Source organism: Littorina saxatilis, linkage group LG12 (assembly GCF_037325665.1).
Source record: "Littorina saxatilis isolate snail1 linkage group LG12, US_GU_Lsax_2.0, whole genome shotgun sequence".
NCBI classification, from domain to species: domain Eukaryota; kingdom Metazoa; phylum Mollusca; class Gastropoda; order Littorinimorpha; family Littorinidae; genus Littorina; species Littorina saxatilis.
The window spans coordinates 82,720,334-82,744,318 of NC_090256.1; the positions used below are offsets into that span (position 1 = coordinate 82,720,334).

The 23,985-nt window shown below is 41.1% G+C and overlaps 1 protein-coding gene across 3 annotated transcripts in view; it reads left to right on the forward strand.

Annotated features, from left to right (window-relative positions):
* Positions 1–23,985, forward strand: part of LOC138982950 (BTB/POZ domain-containing protein 16-like) — a 59,959-nt gene that overhangs the window by 34,593 nt on the left and 1,381 nt on the right. For 2 of the 3 annotated variants that reach the window (XM_070356345.1, XM_070356347.1), the window contains 14 exons: positions 1,705–1,823; positions 3,030–3,050; positions 5,220–5,394; positions 5,854–6,035; positions 8,914–9,028; positions 9,506–9,575; positions 11,396–11,458; positions 13,373–13,440; positions 13,960–14,079; positions 14,963–15,054; positions 15,946–16,028; positions 17,270–17,347; positions 18,385–18,489; positions 19,042–19,230. In XM_070356345.1, coding sequence (XP_070212446.1) covers positions 1,705–1,823; positions 3,030–3,050; positions 5,220–5,394; positions 5,854–6,035; positions 8,914–9,028; positions 9,506–9,575; positions 11,396–11,458; positions 13,373–13,440; positions 13,960–14,079; positions 14,963–15,054; positions 15,946–16,028; positions 17,270–17,347; positions 18,385–18,489; positions 19,042–19,230 — 1,480 coding nt within the window. The remainder of the gene's footprint in view (positions 1–1,704; positions 1,824–3,029; positions 3,051–5,219; positions 5,395–5,853; positions 6,036–8,913; positions 9,029–9,505; positions 9,576–11,395; positions 11,459–13,372; positions 13,441–13,959; positions 14,080–14,962; positions 15,055–15,945; positions 16,029–17,269; positions 17,348–18,384; positions 18,490–19,041; positions 19,231–23,985) is intronic. The other variant, XM_070356346.1, reaches the window with a different exon arrangement.

Sequence of the window (23,985 nt, forward strand, 5' to 3'; positions counted from 1 at the left end):
ATACTTTTGAGTTTGATGGACAAGTTTTTCATCAGATAAGTGGTGTCGCCATGGGCACTAAAATGGGACCTTTCTATGCTTGCCTATTCATGGGCCACCTGGAATCCCAGATTCGTTCCACTTACACTGGACCTCAGCCTGAACTGTGCAAACGCTACATCGATGATTGCCTCGGTGCCACCTCTCTCTCGTTGTCTGACCTCACTGATTACATACACTTTGTCAGTAACTACCATCCCTCCATCAAATTCACCTTTGATATCTCTCCTTCCGCAGTCGCCTTTCTGGATTTGAACATTTCCCTGTCTGATAGCATTCTTTCCACCAGTGTTCATTACAAAGACACTGATGCTTACACCTACCTTACTTTCCATTCCTCTCACCCTTCTTCCACCATCCGGAGCATTCCATTTTCCCAGTTTCTCAGACTGCGCCGCATCTGTTCTGACACAGATGACTTTGAAGAAAAAGCAGCAGAAATGTCTGACTTCTTCCTTCAACGTGACTATTAACCCATCCAGCCTCTTGAATGTGGCCTTAAATAAAGTTCGCCGCATACCGAGACAAGTAGCCCTGCAGCCATCAGACAGATCAGACAGACCTGTGGCAGTTCTGACCCACCATCCCCACAACCTACCTGTTCGCCACATTTTGAAAACCAATTTGTTCATCCTTAAGTCTAGCCCCTCTGTTGGTGAAACGTTCAGCCTGCCACCCTTGTTGGCCTCCCGACAGGACTGCAACCTTCGAGACTCCCTGGTTTGATCCTCTCTTCGTTTGCCAGTTCCCCTACAACCCGGCACACACGCATGCCAGAACCCTCGTTGCCACACCTGCCCCCACATTTGCCATTCTACCACTCTGACCGGCCCCCAAAAAGATTTCAAAATTAAACGCACGTTCTCGTGCACCAGCCGCAATCTCATCTATGCCATATCCTGTCTCAAATGCCCCAAAGTACTCCACATTGGTGAGACCGAAAGAACCCTCTCTACCCGCTTCACCGAACATCTGGCAGATATTCGGCATCGCCGCTGTAGGTCTGTTGCCCAACATTTCAACAGTAGCAACCACACCTCCCTGGATGCACGTGTGAAAGGTGTCTGGCAAATGTACAGCACCTCCACAGACAAAAAACAAGTAGAGTCCGATTTCATATTATCCCTGGGCACATCCACACCTGACGGTTTGAATGCGAAAATGTGATCTACATGTATTCCCCAAACATACTGTGGATTTACGGTACGTGTTTGTGTGTGAATGTGTGTGTGTGTGTTTATGTGTGTGTTCATGTGTTTGGTTGTGTGTGTGTGTGTGCGTGCGCAGCGTGCGTTTGTTTGTTTACCCCCCATCCCCCCTTTTTTCCCCCCTCCCCCCCCCCCCCCCCCCCTTTATGAATGTGTATCACTTTTAGTCTAGTATGCCTGTGCCCATGACATCATCCAACCACTTCTCTCCCCTTTCATTCATTTCCGTTCCTAGAGTTCCTTCCCTTTTTTGCGTGTTTCCCCTCCATTTTCTTTCAAACCTTGTTCGTTCTGTGTTGCGTCTGCTTTTTGTTGTCTTTTGTGTTCTTGTTTTTTCTAATGAAGCTTCCATAAGCGAAAATTTGTACCGTCTTGTCTCGTTCTTGTATCGGTGAGTACAGTATTCCTTTGTTTTTTAACTTTTTATTAATTAATTTTTTATTAACTAATTTTGCAGCTGTTTACCTACACCACCGGGACCAGTGGAAAAATACGTTCCAAAATCCGCCAGGATGGCCACCCCCAAAGACATCTTCCTGTACCATTCCAAGAAAAGCATGAGTTTTGAAGGGCCTGGTGAGTCTTGCTTTTTGAGTCACTTGAGAAAAAGTGACTCTATGTAATCGGTCAGTGTTAGTCTGTCCGGCCGGCCGTAGACACCACCTTAACGTTGGACTTTTCTCGGAAACTATCAAAGCGATCGGGCTCATATTTTGTTTAGTCGTGACCTCCAATCACCTCTACACTTTAACGATGGTTTCGTTGACCTTTGACCTTTTTCAAGGTCACAGGTCAGCGTCAAAGGAAAAATTAGACATTTTATATCTTTGACAAAGTTCATCGGATGTGATTGAAACTTTGTAGGATTATTCTTTACATCAAAGTATTTACATCTGTAGCCTTTTACGAACGTTATCAGAAAAACAAGGGAGATAACTAGCCTTTTCTGTTCGGCAACACACAACTTAACGTTGGGCTTTTCTCGGAAACTATAAAAGTGACCGGGCTCAAATTTTATGTGAACGTGACTCATTGTGTTGTGAATAGCAATTTCTTCCTGTCCATCTGATGCCTCATATAATATTCAGAACTGCGAAAGTGACTCGATCGAGCGTTTGCTCTTCTTGTTTAATCAATCAGTCCATATCATTGTTTTGTTTTTGAACTTATGTAGAGTTTTGACTTGTTGGTGATGGGATTTGTTGCATAACAACTGCACTTGATTACTTTTTTGTCCCCTTTAATTGTAGAGATAACACTAAGCCCAAAATTGAGTTCTTTTCTAGTAGAGTTTAAACTTTCGGGAACGTAGAATGTGTGCCAGTCATATTTGTTGCCATATTTTTCTTGTAGTTTAACTAACAGTAAAAACTAGATTCTTTCCACTTTGATTAATTTTCATTCTTTATATGTGCAACGGTGTCCCTGCAAAAAAGAGTTATGTGATCATTTGCCAGCTTCTGAGTCAACAACATTGGTTCCTATTTGTTTCACAGTTTCAAAAAGGTTGAGTTGTAACTTCAAATCTCATGAATAAGATGCTCAGATGTTTTGCAAGTTCATTCCGCTGGTTTCTTTCTCTTTTACACATTATGTAGGGTAACATGAATAAAATGGGCCAGTTCTTGCATTCTCTTCTTTGGAATTGTATAGAATGTACCCAAATTGAGAATAACCACTAATACATGCAATTTTCTTCTGCTGTTTTTTTGTGATAGACTTGCGCATCTGCATTTTGTAAAACTAATGATGTTGCTTTTCTTTTGCACACTATATGCACAGCTGAACAACATAGAAAATATGGTAAGTTTTCTTCCAGTGAATTAAAATGACCTTTGTTCTAGTTGTTGACAAACAAAAGATTCAAATCCGCTGTGAATTATGGATCATTGAAGTTTGCCTGTTCAAAGTTTGGATATAATCAGGACAGGCACAATGGCTTGGTGGTAAGACGCCGGCCTCAAAAGCGGAAGGTCGTTGGTTCGAAACCCCAGCGGGTTAAGGTGGAGATTTGTCGGATCTCCCAGGTCAACTTATGTGCCGACCTGCTAATGCCTTATCCCCCTTCGTGTGTACACGCAAGCACAAGACCAAGTGCGCACGGAAAAGATCCTGTAATCCATGTCAGAGTTCGGTGGGTTATAGAAACACGAAAATACCCAGCATGCTTCCTCCGAAAGCGGCGTATGGCTGCCTAAATGGCGGGGTAAAAACGGTCATACACGTAAAAATCCACTTGTGCAAAAACACAAGTGTACGTGGGAGTTTCAGCCTATGAACGCAGAAGAAGAAGGATATAATCAATTTAAATTTGTTGATGTACACCATTCATGTAGGTATCAATACAATGTTGTTGTCTAAGTCACAGTGTTGGTCATTTGCATGTCTGGTTTGCATGTATGTATCTGGGCCCTGATAGTCACATAGTCAGATTTTTTTTTCTTTTGGGGTTTTCTTTCCTCAGCCAAATATTTATATGAAATGTAGACAGTGTATTTGTTCAAAATTGTGATACAAAGCATCACTGTTGCAGACAGAGGCATTGGTAAATGAAAACAAGTCTCGTAAGGCGAAATTACTACATTTTGTGAAGCTGTCGAACTAACGGAATGAAACTGAACGCACTGTATTTTTTCACCAAGACAGTACAGCTTCGTCAATCCCCGCGTGAAGGAAATCGCTCACCTCCCACATGCAAAAGGTAGTGATATTGACATGCCAGATTAGCGCGGTAGCGTATTGTGCTAAGCAGGAAAGCGCGCTTTTCTGTATTCTTGTTAACTTTCTGAGCTTGTTTTGAATACAACCTATCATATTTATGTTTTTGGAATCGGGAAATGATAAGAATAAGATGAAATCATTTTTGGATCGATTTCTTAAATTTTAATCGTAAGACTAATTAATCTATTTTCGTTAATTGTGATCACATTTTAAGAGTAAACATGACATATGTATTATATACTTTTAGATTCAGAATGTGATGAAGAATACGATGCAATCAATTTTAAATCTGTTTGCGAAAAATCGATTTTAATGACAACTTTAATGAGCAAACTCATTAATTAAATTTTAAGCCATCAAGCTGAAATGCAATACCAAAGTCTGGGCTTCGTCAAAGATTACTTGACCAAAATTTCAACCAATTTGGTTGAAAAATGAGAGCGTGACAGTGCCGCCTCAACTTTCACGAAAAGCCGGATATGACGTCATCAAAGACATTTATCAAAGAAATGAAAAAAACGTCTGAAGATACCATACTCAGGATCTCTCATGTCAAGTTTCATGAAGATCGGTCCAGTAGTTTTCTCTGAATCGCTCTGCACACACACACAGACACACACACACATACACCACGACCCTCGTCTCGATTCCCCCCTCTACGTTAAAACATTTAGTCAAAACTTGACTAAATGTAAAAAGGGCAGAACAATGAACTCTTGTAATAGAATAATAATGAAACAAAACTGAAAAGATCACCTTTTCAAAGTCATTTTGAGACATTTACTATGGTGGTTAAAACCTAATCCAAGAAAAAGATAAGTACAATGCATGTCATTATGTAAGTATTCAAGAAGCCGTGTGAATTTGGACTGTTCAGTTTAACTTTAGCCTTAAACGGGATGCGTTTAAGTCCCTTACATAAATTTAATCTGACGGTTGCGTAATGCAGGGAGTTGTGGGAATTTGTGCATTTTTGTGGGATCCAGAAGAAAGGTTGGTGGTGTGCATGTGTGTGATGATCTTGTGTGTGTGGGTGCGCATGTGTCTTTATGCGTGTGTGTGCTTGCATGCATGCTGAAATGTTAGTGTAGATGCATTAGCTTTGCTGCAAGTTATGTCATCACTGTTATGTCATCACTATTATGTCATCACTGTTATGTCATCATTGTTGTTATAAGGTTACTTAGCTTTCATCAATACATTTAAGAATGCTTTCTAAAATGGAGAAATTGTTGCCTGGTACCATTTCAGACATTCTGCTGAAATGCATGGGAATGGACTGGGAGCTTCACCGCCCATTCTTGCAGAAAGCAGAGTCGCTGGCCCTGCAGCTGAAGGAAGTGGAGGACCCCAGTCAACAGCATTACTATCGCAGCCCTGTCTCCAAGACGCTGGATACTTATGTCTCTCACAGCAATTTCTACAGGTAAGCTGAAGTAGGGAGAGAAGCAGGTATCTGAATAATCACCAGAAAGTAGACTAGTGCTAAAAGTGATGGCTTTACAAGTGGGTAATACGTAATTGTTACAGACAGTGGATGTTTGACATCTTGTGCAGCAAGATTTAAGACATCTGCAGCATAGAGATACTTCAGCTCAACATCTTGTCAACTCGAATTTGTAGGAGTTTGTCAGACATCTGCTGCCTCAGGAGAATGCCATATATTTTACACAGCCTGAGTGCAGGTTCACAAAGGTAAAACCTACATTCGAGACTGAACTGATTGCGTTTGTACATTTTACGTTGCTAATAGTGCACCAGCTAACAAACTTCACATGGACACAAGTCATGCATGTGGTGTTCTTCACAAGGAAGACCATATCAGCATGTACAGTTCCACAAAAAAATGCTTGTGGAGCTTGATGTGGTCAATACTGTGTTACAGCAATGAGTACAAGAACAATGGCAAGGCAGCAAAGGCAGCAGCCACGCAGGCCAAAGCCAAAGGGAAGAAGGAGGATGAAGGCGTCAAGCCCTTGGACCACCCAGCTCACATCTCTGAGAAACGTGTGGGCAGCATGTCTGTCCTCACACTGGAGATTGATGATCCTCTCGTCACCAAGAGAGGTTGGTCACACGTGTCAACTTAAAATTGTAATCGGCATCTAACTTGTTGTTGATTGTTGGGAGGTACAGTACAGTCGAACGTGCCCTGGTGACCACCTCATGATAATGACCACCTCCCCACAACAGCCTCCCCAAAAGATCCCCGATGAGACTTGTTTCAGTATTATTCACCTTTCAATAACGACCACCCGTCTCTAACGACCACTTTTTGTTGGTCCGTTGGGTGGTCATGACAGACAGGCCGGCACAACTGTAATATGAAACAATCTGAGTGCAGTTATGAAATTTAAAAGAACCGTTATGAACTCAGATGAGATGTTTTATAGTGTGCTCTTTATTTGGTGTCACAACAGAAGCCAACCGGCAGGGTTGGCCTAGTGGTAAGGCGTCCGCCCCGTGATCGGGAGGTCGTGGGTTCGAACCCCGGCCGGGTCATACCTAAGACTTTAAAATTGGCAATCTAGTGGCTGCTCCGCCTGGCGTCTGGCATTATGGGGTTAGTGCTAGGACTGGTTGGTCCGGTGTCAGAATAATGTGACTGGGTGAGACATGAAGCCTGTGCTGCGACTTCTGTCTTGTGTGTGGCGCACGTTATATGTCAAAGCAGCACCGCCCTGATATGGCCCTTCGTGGTCGGCTGGGCGTTAAGCAAACAAACAAACAGAAGGCAATTGGATAAAGAATGAATGGGTGTATAGGTATATTGGTGGATTGCATCGTAAGTAGTCAATGGTTATTTTTCCTTGTTTTTGTGTGTGGATCATTTGTTGTTCTTTCTGTCAGACTTTTTGTATGTGTTCCTGATTTCCTTATATAATGTTAAAAGGTAATACACTGCCAGTTCTTGCGAGAATATTGTGAACAATTCGTGTTAGTCTTTCTTTTGTTTTGTTGTTGTTGATGGATTTTACATTTAGTCAAGTTTTGACTAAATGTTTTAACATAGAGGGGGAATCAAGACGAGGGTCGTGGTGTATGTGTGTCTGTATGTGTGTGTGTTTGTCTGTCTGTGTGTGTGTGTGTCTGTCTGTGTGTGCGTGTGTGTGTGTGTAGAGCGATTCAGCCTAAACTACTGGACCGATCTTTATGAAATTTGACAAGAGAGTTCCTGGGAATGATATCCCCGGACGTTTTTTTTTCATTTTTTCGATAAATACCTTTAATGACGTCATATCCGGCTTTTTGTAAAAGTTGAGGCGGCACTGTTACACCCTCATTTTTCAATCAAATTGATTGAAATTTTGGCAAAGCAATCTTCGACAAAGGCCGGACTTTGGTATTGCATTTCAGCTTTGTGGCTTAAAAACTAATGAATGAGTTTGGTCAAAATCAAAAAATTGTAATTAAATTTTTTTTTTATTAAACGATCCAAAAACAATTTCATCTTATTCTCCGTCCTTTTCTGATTCCAAAAACATATACATATGTTATATTTGGATTACAAACAAGCTCTAAAAATTAAAATTATGAAAATTATGATTAAAATTAATTTTCCGAAATCGATTTAAAAACAATTTCATCTTATTCTTTGTTGGTCCCTGATTCGAAAAACATATAGATATGATATGTTTGGATTAAAAACAAACTCAGTAAGCTAAAAAGAATAGACATACAGAAAAGCGTGTTATCCTGCTCAGCGCGACCACTACCGCACTATTCTGCATGGCTTGTCGATTTCACTGCTTTTCCCACGAGCGGTGGACTGACGAAACTACGAGTATGTGGTCTTGGTGAAAAAAGCAGTGCGTTCAGCAGACCTGTTTACCAGTACGATTTGGGCGTATTTTGTACGCCAAATTATTATCAGTACGCAAATACGCGACACACGCACAAAATACGCATAAGAAAAAGTCTAGAACACGTTTTCCGGTGTTGGTGTGCTGATTACGGGATGGTACAACTGATACCGGTTTCGGTCGAAGGGAGATAACCATGACAGCGAGTCTTCAGCCGTGGAAACCTTGTTCAGTTGTTGGCACGTGCGATCGCTGGACAATCGTGGGAAAATGAAGCGGTAAAATGTGCCAATTTCGGATGACTGTACCAAGTCTAAACAGCAGAAGCACCAGATTTTCTTGGAGAAATATAAGAAAGAGCCAGGAATTGTGGAGTCTACTATGGGAAAAAGTCATGCACACTGCAAGTATTGTAAATCAGATTTCTCCGTTGCCCATGCTGGGAAATATGACATCGAACGACACTGCAGTTCCAAAACTCACATGGACAAGGTTGCTGCAAAGAAATCCGCTGAAAGCTGCCAAGGAATTATGAAGTTCATTCCCGCAAAGCAAATCCTGCCAGAAGAAAAGGCTGTAGTCCGTGCTGAAGCAATGTTTTCTGAGATGATTGTAAAAATGAACTTGCCACTGTCAACCGCAGATGTTATTGACGAACTTCATCTTTTCATTATCAATCTGCTTGGAAGACACTGGTTATAATGTTATAAACTGACAGGTAAATAAAATTGTTTTATCCCTGTTGTATCGGAAGGAGTTAAATTCTGAAGATGTTCACAAGACATGCTATTCTTACACAAACACGTTTGCACCCACGCGTACGTTTTCTCTAGCCCATATGGCTTTGCTTGCAAAGTACACCAACTTTTTGAAAAATACACTCAACTTTTTGAAAAAGTACTCTTGCCTCAGGTTTAGGGTAAACAGGTCTGGTTCAGTTTCATTCTGTGAGTTCGGTAGCTTGACTAAATGTTGTTATTTCGCCTTACGCAACTTGTTTGTTTTGTTGGTGTGTGGATGTGGGTGGGCATGTGTGGGTGTGTATGTGTGCGTGTGTGTTTGCATGTGTGGGTGTGCAAATGTGGGTGTGTCTGTACTCGCTATGAATCAAAGATACTAGTTTTACTTCTGTATTTTTGTAGCCATGGCAATTGCTCTGGGCAACCTGTACCATGATGACCTTGATGTGGATCTCAATGACGTTGCTGGTGTGTTGGCTGCTGCTGCTGCTCTGGGCTTTAAACAGCTGATGGAAGGGTAGGTTTGGAGAGGCTTAGCTCAGAGTAACAGTGTTGCAATTAAAAAAAAAATGTTTACCTTTTATAAGTGCTAATGTTCAAGAAATATGTGTTTCGTGATTTTCAGTCAAGCAACTGTACCAGTATTTGTTGCAATTGTTCTGTTTATGTTCGGACACTAATGCATACACTTAAACTGTGCTTCGGGTTGTTTTGTTGTTTGTTGGTTGTGTCTTTTTTTTTAACTCTAAATTTAGTGTTAATATTCAAGAAACATGTGTTGCTTGACAACTTGTGTAATTTTGCAATTGTTCTGTTCATAATATTATTCTAACAGCATTCTTATACACTTGTACTTTGGTTGATGTGGTTTGTTTGTTCATTTTGTTGTCTGTCTCTTGATTGTTCTTATTTAACCAATATAAATGGTAGCATTTGAAAGTCATTTTTTTTGTTTAAATGTGACGACTTATGGTACCTTGACTTGTGTGTTCAGCTGTGGCAACATCATGCTCAAGTCCATCAACTATCGTACTGTCTGTCGTTACTACCTGGCTGCATCCAAGGTAATGAAGTTTGGCTCTCATGCTCCGGCATTCATCCAAGTGACGAATTTTGTCAAAGCATGTCTTAAATTGAATGGACAAATAATTGCAGTCAGTTGTAGTTTAGGGGGGATAAGTTTCTGTGGTTTAGATTTTAGAAAATATTTGGACGACTTGAACCAAAGCTGTATAAAATCCGTGCAAAAGAAAAAAAACCACTCGAATATCAAAAGAATGCTGTGTGGAACATGTGATACAGCAGTCCCTGCAATGTACGGCCCCTGGCGTGAGCGGCCACCTGACATGTACGGACACATTTGCTCGGCACGGAGTGTTTTCCTTCTATATTTGCAAAATGTGGACACGGACACTAATTTTCGGTCCCAACAGCAGGTCATACCTGCAAAGTACGGACAGACCATCGTCAAATTTTCACCACACCAAAATCGATAACAGAGCAGTCCGGCTCTTGGTACAAATGTCACAGCTGCAAAGGCGTGATGACTGTTTCTGTTAACTTGGGTGCACGTGTACCCATCAGGAGGGGGTTAGTTTGGGTCAGGAGTGGAGTACACGCACTTTCTTGCTTTCAAATGTGAAGATGCCAACATGAAACTGCACTATGCTCTTTATTCTTGTCTGTTGGACGTAAGCAACAGAAGCCACAGTCGATGAAGGCCCTCCGAGAAAGAGAGTGAAAATTCGGCCACCGTTCTCAGCATCGCGTGTCTGTGCGTAACCTCTTTCATTGACAAGATACTCTTGTTTCCCAGCAGCCTTGACCAGTGAGTCGGTTACCTAATATGTGAACCCTTCAGTTGTGTTGCTTTGTCAAAAGTTGGACACAGTCAACTGGTTTTGCTCTGAGTGAACAGTGCAGCTGGCCTCAATTAGCCGGTGACACCTCTCTGGCCACAGCACCAAACAGTACATGGCTGGGGGGAGAGAGAGAGAGAAAGGGGGGGGGGGGGGGGGGTAGCTGGCTAAACTCAGTGGGGTGTCTGGTGTCACTGCATGTCAGCAGGAAGAGCATTGGAGAGAAATAGAAAGGTGTACACTTCCAAACAATTTCCAAGGATCAGTTGTCACGGCTTAGGGTAGTCAGTGAGGGAGAGTGAGAGCGGTGTTGTGTACAGTGTATTTCCGACTGAAGAGTGAAAAGTCACTGCCACAAGATTGGCATGCAGTCAATAAAGCCAGACAAGAAGAATGATTATGACATGCGGCTCTATCTGCTGGTTTTTATTCAAACTGGTTTTCAACGCTTATTCTCACAAAGCATCTGCACACGTGCCTCTGTGCTGTGTTTGTGTGGCTGCTTTCGTATGATGTCAGTGCATGGTGAGTGCGTTCACTGCCTTGAGGATTTATTTTATCTCTTCTGTTCAAAACCATTCATACAAATCATTTTTTGCAGAACGTTTAACAAAATATTAGGAGTTGGATGTTATCGTTTAGTAGCCACAAGAAGTAGTTAGCATAGACTCAAACATGTTGTGTGTGTGTCTCTGTGTGAGTGTATGGGGGAGGGGGTGGTGTGGTCACCCCTCCCATGACCGGCCACCTGCTATGTACGGACAGGTTTGCTATGGCCCAAGGGTGTCCGTTCATGAGAGGGACTGCTGTAGTAATGATTCTTCAAAACTTTATTTATGTAAGCCAGGGATTTCAGGGGACTGTTCAAACAAGGGACCTAATTTTGCTCAACCATTGCACAGTTTGCTGGCTTGTGTGTCTTATTGTTCACATTTCTTTGCTCAGTTTGAAATTGGATTTCTATCTTGATTCGGAAGAAAAACTTTGTTGTGACAAAAGTCTGTTGATGTTATGACATATTTCAGTATCATCAAGAACATGTGGTGCTGGCGTGTGAAAGATGGCTGGAACTCAACATTATCCCACAGGTTTGTCACTTTGTTTTGTTAATGTGGGTGCATAAATAGTGACTGATTGTGTGTGTGGGGGGGGGGGGGGAGTGTGCATTTCTCTCTCTCTCTCTCTCTCTCTCTCTCTCTCTCTCTCTCTCTCTCTCTCTCTCTCTCTCTCTCTCTCTCTCTCTCTCTCTCTCTCTCTCTCTCTCTCTCTCTCTCTCTCTCTCTCTCTCTCTCTCTGTATGTTCACTTTTCTGTCATTTATTTGAGTGAGGTTTGCATTGGTAATGATGGAGAATGTGAACAAAATGTGCCAAGAACACTGTAAGACAGGGATTATTTTTGGGGTACGTAGATGATAATTTTAGGTTTAGACTTCAGGTGAACAAAGACTACAGGCAAATCCGGATAAGACGAAATTGAAGGGACCGAATTCTTATTGTGTCCTATCCGAAATTTCGACTTGGTCATAGTACAGTGGAACCCCTCTCTAGCGACCTTGAAAATGTTGACAAAAATCGGTCCTTATGGAGGGGGGTCCTTACAGAGGGAGGGGGCGGGGCCACAAAGAAAGTCACCTCAGATTTTCTTAAAAAAAGAAAACAGAGAAGTTTGAGTTGCTGACGACCGTTTCCTCAAGCAAACTGCTTCGATTTCATGTTTGACATTGTCGATGGTGTCCACCAGTTCTGGTGCATGTTTCAATGCAAAAAGAGTTAGTTTCTGAGCAAGCATTTCTTTACAGCAGTCCCTGCAATGATGAAGGCCCTCCGAGAAAGAGAGTGAAAAATCGGCCACCATTCTCAGCATCGCGTATCTGTGTGTAACCTCTTTCATTGACAAGATACTCTTGTTTCCCTGCAGCCTTGACCAGTGAGTCGGTTACCTAATCTGTGAACCCTTCAGTTGTGTTGCTTTGTCAAAAGTTAGACACAGTCAACTAGTTTTGCTCCGAGTGAACAGTGCAGCTGGCCTCAATTAGCCGGTGACACCTCTCTGGCCACAGCACCAAACAGTACATGGCTGGGGGGAGAGAGAGAGAGAGAGAGAGGGGGGGGGGGGTAGCTGGCTAAACTCAGTGGGGTGTCCGGTGTCACTGAAGTCAGCAGGAAGAGCATTGGAGAGAAATAGAGAGGTGTACTCTTCCAAACAATTTCCAAGGATCAGTTGTCAGGGCTTAGGGTAGTCAGTGAGGGAGAGTGAGAGCGGTTTGTGTACAGTCCGACTGAAGAGTGAAAAGTCACTGCCACAAGATCGGCATGCAGTCAATAAAGCCAGACAAGAAGAATGATTATGACATGCGGCTCTATCTGCTGTTTTTTTTTTTAATTCAAACTGGTTTTCAACGCTTATTCTCACAAAGCATCTGCACACCTGCCTCTGCCTCTGTGCTGTGTTTGTGTGACTGCTTTCGTATGATGTCAGAGCATGGTGAGTGTGTTTACTGCCTTGTCACCACTTCCCCACCTTTTTCAGAATGTTTTCTTGGAGTTGGATAATTCTCCTTACTCCTCGCCCCCTCCTTACTCCTCGCCCCCTCCTAACTTCAGTTCATACTTTATTGCGTGCCGCGGTGTGGCGTCCGTGTAGAGAAGAAGGGAATAAGGTTACACAATGCGCTAGTGTGAGACGCCAAGTTTCGTGTTTCGAGTTGCTGCAGTAAATATAGAGTAAACTTTGTCTTTGGGACTGACTTTCTGTTGTGTGCTATCCGTCTTTCGACTTACGTAAGAGAAATCCCATTTCGAGCTCAGGGTACTTTGTACACATAGATAAAGAGGGATAATTCCGGACCAGAATTTCTTTGTGTGCTAAGCGAATTTTTGACTTAACCGTTTGTGAGTTAGCTGGATTTGCCTGTACACCGCTCTGCATGGAAAAAAGGGCCTGTTTATGTTAAGTATACTTAGTCTTGATTAATGAATGGTTGATGTGTTGCTGTTACAGCTGTCACTGCAGATACAGCTGAGAGAGATGAGCATGGAGCTTCTTCAGAAGATTCTCAAGTCCAGCAGGTTAGGATAATGTGGAACTGCTGCCTGCCGCATTTCTCTGCAACTGGAATTTTTAATTACAAGCATGAAGCCTGGCTGTCACAGAAACCAGTCACTCACTCAGGGCAATGAGTCGTGTCAATCTAATTTACGCTAACATTAGGTCTGTGAGGACTAAATATCAAACCAAATATATAAATTGAGCGTATAAGAATGTCCATGTGTGCGATGTGTAAGTGAGACATGGATGTGTTCATGACTGAATGCGTAAGCACAATGCAAGGAATGGCCAGAGAGGTATGTGGGAGGTGTGTTTATAACCTGCCCTGTCTTATGTAAAAACAATGTCCCGTTTGTATTATTGTTATGTACCACGCCTGAATTTCTCTATGAGATAATAAAGTATTCTTATTCTTATTCTTATATCAGCCTGCCTTTTAACAATTTTGTCATCTCATGCCTGCATATCTGTTCAGTATCTGTTGTCTCTGCAGCTGTTGAAGACAGAGAGTATTCAGACAGTACTTTGGTCTGTTGCAGGTTGTTTGTGTACAGCGAGTTCAGTGTGTTCCGTACACTGGCGTACTGGTTGTTCCTGCAGCTCAACCCTGACCTACAGCTGATGCCCACACACACCACCGTGCTCTCCTTTTTCAACAGGTTGGCCCGCTACTTGTGGCTGTAGTGTGTAATCACTGTGTAAGCTTCACTTGACAGCTAGATCAGAATGCAGACCTGGTAACCCATACGATTTCGCCGTATTTATTACGCCTGATTGTCTAAAAATACGATCAGTTTGGTCGGTGGAAAAAAAATACAACGAAAATTCCTAGACTACTTTTCTTCACAAGCACATCCCTGTCATTCCTGTATATTCATTGGGGCACTGTTTATTTTAATGATTAAAAATAACTCCGCATTTGATCAATGATTACAGCTTTTATCATTAAACATTGGAAGAAACATTTGTTTTAAATGTATTGGTAAACTTAATTAACGGTGCAACAGACGAGCGTGGAGTGTATTTGAATTGTCGATGTGGAGTACACTCATTTTCTGAAAATATGCCAAGTTTGTTTGAGAATACTCAAAGTACAAAACAAGGGTTCCCAGGTCTGAGAATGTGTTCAGTATGAGATGAATGTAGGATGCAACAGGTTTATGGAAGGTGCTTTCTAGTGTACAGTGATCACTGACTTAATTTATTTGCCTTGTTATCAACTCACAGTCTTTTTACATACACACCTAATTTTCAGTCACTGTAGAAGCAGCATTGTCACATTTAAGTTTTTATCACCAATTGCCAGTGCATTTTCTTCACATTGTTTTTCGTGCACAGGAAATGCGATCCCTTATACTTTTCTGCCAACCTCCTTGTTAAATTAACCTCAGTTCAACTAAAGCACAACTGTACAACTGACCCATGGTCAGTATCCATTGTTTCAGTTTACTTACAGATGTTCTTGCTTCAAGGCAAACAGCCAAAAACAATGTTTGTTGGCAGTCAGAGTATCTTTGTATGTACGTTGTTTTGTATTCACAGCCTTCCAAAAATTGTGTCGATTCTGGAAACGGATGAGGGCCATATCTATCTGCCTCTCTTCCAGTCACTGCGTTTGCATGGCATCACTGACAGTTAGTGTGCTTTATGTTTCATGCATCTTTCTGTATTAGACAAATTTTAGTTTTCTTTTCACCTTTAGAGATTTATATCTTATTAATTCTGCAAATCTTGTAGACATGTCACCTGTTTTCAAGTAGTCTCCTGTACACAAGTATGTATTAGACTGACTTTACCAATTTCTTTTCTTTGTAGCTTGAAACATGGATTACATATGATCACTTTGTATGGACCCTACACAATCACAATATTTAGTTTCCACCTAATATCAGTCACTTTTAATATATTGTTATTCCTACCCTCACTGTCCTTGTAACTTTTCCTTCTGAACACTTCCTCTTGCAGTAGAATATTGTGTTTTAATCAGAATTATTCAGGAAGGATTCAATCACCTGTAGATCCGGCAGACAACTGATTTCAAAGCAAAACCTTAGCCCTCAAAGATACTTTTTGACTCACCTGAGCAACCAGGAGAGTCTTTAAATTAGTAAAGAGCAGACTTGAACCATTCATCCAAAGATGAACAAAATTAACCTTGACCTCCACACATGACCCAAGCCTGGGTGACCCGTGTCAAAATTCAAGGTCACAGTGGGGTCAAGTTCGGGAAAAAATAATTCAGAAACTCACCTTTTCTTAAATGTTTTTATAGTTAGATCTTTGAAACTTCACATCCTGCCAAGGCTTGATGGACATCTGGACATGACCCAAGTGTGGTTGATCCTGATCGAATTACAAGGTCACAAGGGAGTTCAGATTCTTTTCTGTATAATGTGTGCATCTAAAGCAGCAGATAGTTTGTCTCTAATAAATATTATGCATGACGAAGGTGAGTCTTGTTTGCATTTGCTCTTCTCTTTGTAAGATCTTTTCTCACAGTGCAGTCTTTTATTTTTTGGTTGTAGCCACCAACATCCAGGACATGCAGATGATGAATATCTTGCCACAGGCCTGGCTAATCTCTCTGCTGTCCCAACACTATCATGCGGTTAGTGGAGCTCTTGACGCACAGTGCCTCTTGTCTTCACACTTATAGCTGGACAAAATCCTTCTGTAGCATCGCAGCTCATATTTCAACAGACAAACTTAGGAAATCACTCTCTGTTTTGTTGGCTTTGGAAGAGTTGCTCCCCTTCCAAATAGTGAGCTAAACAATTGTGAGCATCAGTAAGCATATTTTCAAAAGAGATCGGCATCATATCAAGCCAACACTTTGAAGCATTCACATTAGAGCTCATTTTTGTCATGGCTGCGTGAGTCCAGATATCATTAGCGATTGCTTGGTTCACTCACTGTTCTAAAGATAAAGGATAGCGCGTCCTTTCTTATTGGCTATCACAACGTTGATTCAACCGCTTGTTACCTATTCGCCATCTTACCACTCCCTTCAAAAACGTGAAAATAGGTCGACAGCGTTAAATCACACCTATTGAGAAACCTAATTAATTGCTTCCATTTCCGATAATGTAAATTGATCACAAACTGCGAAAACATAAGAGGGATGCAGATCGCATCTATGAACCTGTTTAGATCAGTGGTGCCACTCGTATTCAAGGGAGAGAAGACTGCTGTCAACTCTCGAAACCACGATTATTTCCCTTTGATCATGTTTGTCGGTGTGGTGGAGTGTGGTAAGATGGCGGCACTGTTGTTACGCTGTTTCATTGGCTGTGCGCTATCCATTCTTTTTAGATCAGTGGGCTCACTGTTTCAAAGGAGCGCAACTCTTCTATAGCAAATAAAAACAAAACAGTTATTTCCAAACATTGTCTATTCTTGCAGCCTTGATGCACTCTGTCTTCACATGTAGATGTAGGACGTTTTATATTCTAAAGTGCTGCTGCTCATTGTTCAGTTAGCGCAACATTTTCTATATGTATAGTTATGTAGCTTAACTGTAGTTATAACAGTAAACTTTCTTTTTGCACTGTGTGTCTAGTGTACAAGTATTAATTCTTTTTGTAGAGATTTAGTCAAATGCATGCACTGCTTATATAGCAATTCATTCCTTTTTTTGCAGATTAGTGAATCACAGCTCTCTTTTCCCCAGAATAAGACATTCTAATGTTTTAACATGTCAAGACTGCATAGTTGGTCAAGTGACTTTGCTTGTCGTACATCAGAGATAAAATGGCAAGTTGTCTGGGCATGTTTTCATGTAATTTTATCAAATATGTTTCACAGATTTTCAAGAATAGTGTGTGTATGTGTCTGTGTCTGTGTGTACAGCTACAAGGAGGGGGTGACATGTCCTCAGTCAAAGATTTTCACTCCGGTGCTGTGCGGCAAGGGTTCATTGTTGATGATGTGAGTTTTTGTCATTCAGAAATTGTTGTCTGTCTGTGAGATATTTTAATCCTGCCTTGTGAAGTGATGTGCATTTACATGGTAGACTTTCCATCAACTTTCCATCAGCGCTTTTCACATGGGCAGCGATTTTCAACACACTTGGTTCTCACAAAAATGCCTTGAAAGTTGTTGGCAATTTGGTTGTAAGTCTGCGGCCATGTGCAAAGCACTTTAGAGGTGAAAATAAGAACGTCGCTCGTCAGTTTCCATCTGACGAACGAGAAGCAGAAGAAGAACCTCACTTTCATATAACTGCCAAGCATCATTTTCTTTTGACCATCCATATTTACTGATATCTGCATGCCAGACTTTTGTACCATATGTTCATGTTTCTAGTGGCACTCTGCTTCCTACCAACCCTTTACCTATCTCAATGCGCGGTTCTGGTGAGGTTATGCCCCCTCTTTCTTTCGGCTGGTAACTGGCGCCACCTCGCGGCAAAATCACACGAGAAAGAAAAAAAAAACTTGCATTTTTCACAAATAGTATATCGGTTTGGTAACAGTTCGTGTGTAAGTCGTGCATTTTATATGGTAAACAAACAATGGTCGGTTCTGGTGAGGTTATGCCCCCTCTTTCTTTCGGCTGGTAACTGGCGCCACCTCGCGGCAAGATCACACGAGAAAGGGAAAAAACCTTGCATTTTTCCCAAATAGCATTTCGGTTTGGTAACAGTTCGTGTGTAAGTCGTGCATTTTATACGGTAAACAGACAATGGTCGGTTCTGGTGAGGTTATGCTCCTTCCTTCTTTCGGCTGGTATCTGGCGCCACCTCGCGGCAAGATCACAGGAGTTGTCTCGCGTTATCACCCCAGAAGCGCTCATTTGATCCACTTTTCATCTGTTTGAAGTAATTAGTACTTTGATTGTCTCCCTTTGGCCTGGTAAGGTACAGTGACGTAACAAATTGTGTAACTAATTTTTCTTTTGTCTTATGTAATCAAGCAACAGAAAAGGCTTTTAACCTAAAGATATGTTTTTGCCTGCTGTTGAAGGAACCACACTACCACTCAGAGGTCCTGTCGCTGCATGGCTTCCACTTTGAGCTGAAGGCTGTTCGAGAGGATGCAGCCACCAAGACTTACGTTATCTCCATGGAGGTAAGTTTACACCCCTCATCCCAACCCCTCACACACACAGACACAGACACACGCACACACACACACACACACACACACACACACACACTCACACACACACACACACACACACACACACACACACACACACACACACACACACACACACACACACACACACACACACATATATTTTGAGCATCCACAACCTGCAGTTGGTAAAAAATGTGTTTTCAATTTTTGTATGGGCCTCTGCTCTAAAAAGGATTCAGTATTCACATGTCTTTGATTTTCTGTTTCTGTCGTTCCTTCTTTTTGTCATTCTTTAATTTTTGTGTGGTCACACTGTTGCTGTCTTTGTGTTTCTCTTTCTGTCTATTTGCCCTTGTGTCCCTGATCTCTCTCTCACTCTCTCTCTCTCTCTCTCTCTCTCTCTCTCTCTCTCTCTCCCCCCCCCCCCCCCCCCCCCCCCCCCCCCCCCCCCTGTCTGTAGTTTTTATCTCACACAAAAGTGGATGTTTAAGCTCTTTTCTAAATCCAGTTATAATTCATTCTTGCTCTGTCCTCTAACAGCGCCTGAAGCCAGGAGACCCCATCCTGAGTTTCCGGCAGTGTGAGCGCCATACCTTCTCCATGAGGCCTGACCGCGAGGTCCAGTACTGTCTGACCGTGCAGTGTCTGGACAAGGGTCAGCACCTCATGCACACCACGGGAACCATCACACACAAGTTTGGACTGGGCCCGAAGACATGTCGCAGCCAGGTATGGAATCATTGGTTCAGCATTAGGCCAAGAACAAAAATCCAATGTCGCTGAATCCCTGACCTTATTTTCTCTTCGCAACCCTAGAACGTTTGTGTGTGTTTTTTTACCTTTCAAAACAAACTATTATTAAGGGCAGACCGGGTAGGCAAAATGAGTTATTTTTGGTCTCATACACCTTTTTGGGGTTGTTGCATTTTTCACACCTTTGAACATCCTGGAATGCATTCAATAATCTGCTTTTGTCATTTTAGACATGTATTCATGTAAATAAAACCATTTTCAAACCGATGTTTTGTTGTTTTTGTCTGTGTTTTATCAAAAAAATCGAAAAAATGGTCAACTTTGGATACTCCGTGCTGGTAAATGTGCGCACATGACATGACCCTTCGCTGTTCAAACTGTGTGGAAATTTCCGTTCTTCAAGATGACGTCATCACCGTTGGGGAATTTCCGTTGACATAGGCACAAAGAGAGAGAATCCGTTCCAACCGAAACCCCGGAATTAATATATGCAAATATATGTAGGTCAAAGGCATTTGGCGCAAGCGCAGTAGACAACTTATCAGTCCCCCGGTGTCAACAAATCCATGACGTTTTCACCGATTCAGCAGCATTTTTCAAAGTTTTAAGCTGCGGAGAACAACCCTAACATTGGAAATGTTCGGCATAGTGGCAAGAAATATCAGAGAAAGATGAACCAGCAGCAGCGAACAGTAGAAGGAAGTAACAACACTCCGAAATGAACCAACATGATCGTATTTAAGCAGACGACATTCTAAGATTCTTGACTCGACGAGGTGGGTTTTGCTTCTTTCTCTTTTCGATCTTGTTTGTTTGACAACGTGATTTATTGCACATCGTTATGTTGTTGTTGTTGTAAGAATGTGTTAGGGTTTGCAGGTAAATGATAAACAGTTTGTGTCTGAAGTATTTTGCGGGTTTCTTGATCCAATTTACTGACCATGCCGCCGCCGCATCCCCCCCCCCCCCCCCCTCCCTCCCTCGATCATCTCTGTGATATCGTCTTCACAACCCCTATTTTATTGTTCTTCGCTGGCCAGTCCTTGAGAGCTTACTATGGTGTAACATGTCATCAGTATTCTTTGTCTGGGGTCAAACTGAGAAGCAGCATCTGAGCGATGTACGACTGACACAGTTTCTGTTTCTGGTCATTGACCGTAGGAAAATAAGTACCCTACTAGAGAGCGTTCTCTAATTCTAAAGGATTGGTTTACACCAGCATGGCTGACCAACCTATCATTGACAGCAATATTGTTGTCAAATCTTTTCCATTAACTAAGGAATACAAAAAATAGATCCAATTTACTTCACCAAAGAAAAAAAAAGAGTTAAACTAAAGGACTGGGGATGCAACTCATGAATCAAAAGCATACAGATCACCTGCAAACAGTGCTAGGTTTAGGAAATCTGAAAATGTATACACACACACAGAACACACACACAAAACAGACAACAGACAAGAAACAAGCAAATACATAGCAAGTGTGATGAAATAAATTAATTTTAAAAGAAAAATATGAAAAGAAAGAAAGAAAGAAAGAAAATAATTCAGCTAGTTTCAGTATTAGTTCCTGTGTGTATGTGATTGTGTGGTTACTCAAATCCCATAGTAAACTTGACATGTACATTTTGTGATAGGGGCCAATTAATGAATGTCTTTTGTGTGTGTGTGTGTGTGTTCGTCAACCGACATGTGGGTACGAGCCGCTGAGGTGGTTGTAAGAAAACCCGCCTGGTTCAGTGGTTGGGGGCTGATTGGGATTTCTGATTTACCAGCCTAGCAAAAAAGTTGAGGTACACCCCATGTAACATGGTCATTTGCAAAATAAAGTACAAGCACTTGTTGACGTTTATATTGAGTCTTAAAATTTGCAGCTTATTACAAACAAAAACCATGGACAGTTGTATCAAATATTAAATCAGTGTTTGTGTATTTATTAGGTTGGAGCAAGGGGAGAGCCAGTCCTCCTGTGGTGGCAGCGAGGAGAAAGATTGACCTGATGGAAAAGTTTGCTAAACCGGAACTACCCTCTTCCACAGCAGAAACATCAGCTTTGCCATCTTCTGACCAACCATAAGAAGATACAGATACGTTGCCATCTTCTGACCCATCACAAGCAGATATGGATACTGGTACTGTGCAACGTCACTCCGCTGACATGTGTTGGGCTTTTGTCAACATTGATCAGCTCAATCTATTGCTGAAAGGTTTATTTCCTGTACTGAATGCTTGTCTGATAGCAGTCTGATTATGAAAAAAGGTGATGCATCAGCCCAAGGATTTGCACAGGCCCTGCATCTTGAGTGCATATGAGTGTCCATTCAAGTCTGCAGTTGTTTACTCTTCTCCCGGTGTTTGCAACGCTTCGGGTGGTAAAGTTGCATTTTAAATAATCCGCGTATGACCATGTTGGTACATGGAAAGGGACATTCAGCTTTACAGAAATTTGCTGCAGTGTTAGGATTGAGCACAGAAATACTGTAATTAAAATGTTGCAACTTTTGAATGGCTTGATAGCTTTGTTCCATTTGTGTATATATAATTATGTAATGTTGTTGATGATTTGTGAAGCATCATTTCTATGCAATGGAATAAGAAATCAGTGCATCCGTTGGGTTTTTATGAGTCTGACAGTTTGGTTCTGATCAATATTTTCATATCAGCACAAACACAGATAATTGACTTTTTTAATGTTTTCATATGATTTTTTTTTAAATCAAAAAAATCTGATAATTTGATTATCAAATCATTTCCCCTTCATAGTTAAAGTGTTATTCTGGTTAAAAAAAAACCACCCCATTAATTCAAGCTCTACTGTGGTACTAGTTTACCGGGGTACTAGTGAGACTCTTTTACATGCTGTTTTCTCTACATGTAATTTGAGACAAAATGTGGTAATTAAAATGTTGTAACTTTTGAATGGCAAGATGGATTTGTTCCAATTTTGTATATGTTGTTTATGATTTGTGAAGCACCATTTCTGTGCATGGAATAAGAATACAGTGGATTCCTTGTGTTTTTATGAGTCCGACAGTTTCGTTTTGATTCATATCTGCACTAACATAGATGAGTTTTCAAATGATTTTTTAAAAAAAGTCTGGATAATTTGATCGTCAAATCATTTCCCCATCATAGTAAAGTGGTTATTCTTATAAAAACATATCAATTCAGGCTGCACTGTGCTACTAGTTTGAGGTACTGGTTGGAATCTTTCAAATGCTGTTTTCTCTGAATGTAATTTTCAGACAAAACGCTACAATTAAAATGTTGCAACTTTTGAAAGGCTTGATGGATTTGTTCAGTTTTTGTATATGTTGTTTATGAGTTGTACAGCATCAGTTCTGTGTATGGAATAAGAGTTCAGTGCATTGGTTGGGTGTTTATGAGTCTGACAGTTTGGTTCTGATTCATGTTTTCATATCGGTACAAACAAAGATGGCTGTTTTCATATGATGTATATAAAAAAAATCCTGATAATTTGATTGTCAAATCCTTTTCCCTACATAGTAAAGTGGTCATTCTGATAAAAACAAATGAATTCAGGGTGCACTGTGCTACTGGTTTTTTTATGTACTGGTTCAAATCTTTAAAATGCTGTTTTCTCTGAATGTAATTTTCAGACAAAACGCTACAATTAAAATGTTGCAACTTTTGAAAGGCTTGATGGATTTGTTCAGTTTTTGTATATGTTGTTTATGAGTTGTACAGCATCAGTTCTGTGTATGGAATAAGAGTTCAGTGCATTGGTTGGGTTTTTATGAGTCTGACAGTTAGGATTTCATGTATTTTTCTTATCAGAACTGAACCGGTAACTGAAAATGCTAAATTAAAATAATATATTGCTTAGAAATGCTTTTCGATACACAGAATTATTAAACACACACATATTGCTGCAAAGAAGAAAAATTGGATCAAAACATGCACTGGTTCACAAACTGCAACATTTTAAAATAAGCACATTTTATAACGTTTTTCTCACATTTTGGTGAATAAAACCCCCAAAAATTGCTTTTCACTCAAAATTTAAAATGGTTTCCCTTAATTAGGTTATTCTGCTTGCAAAAATCAAACAAGCAGCAAGCTGTTTCCAAAATAAAAAAAAAAAGTGCTTGCCTACCCTGTAACAATTTATTTGTTATTTTTGTAGAATAACAAAAATCAATTTTTTCCTGACTTCACAGGGAAATTTGACTACTCTTCTTTGACATCCAGGGAACACAGCTCGCACGATTGCCAGCCAATAAAAAATCACATGCGTGTAAAAAAAAAATTTTTTTTTAAAAACAACCTGTAATAAAAAATTAAAAACAAGGAAGCAAGTTACCAACCCTAATTTTTGGGGCCTTGTCATCGGAAACAAATTTTTTTATTTTTTTCGCCTTACCGTAGTACATGCAATGATGGGACAGCCTTGGGACCAGCTACAAGTCTTCCTTCACTGAAGGTTTATATTGGTATACAAGATAGACCAAAGGGCTATAGAAGGTGTCCTTTCAAGGGATGTGTCCTGTCATCGGAGGTGCTTCACATTGCCGGTACCACTGTAACTTGAGGCCAGTCAGTCCTCTATGGGGACAACTCTGAAAGGATAAGACACCTTTGTGTTTGTGTGTCCGTGGGGGGGGGGGGGGGGGGGAGGGGGCGTTATGTCTAGAAGAAAAAAATGACAGTATGACACAACCTAATGAAGGCCACATCACCATTGTTCAACGGTTTCACTCCACTAGTAC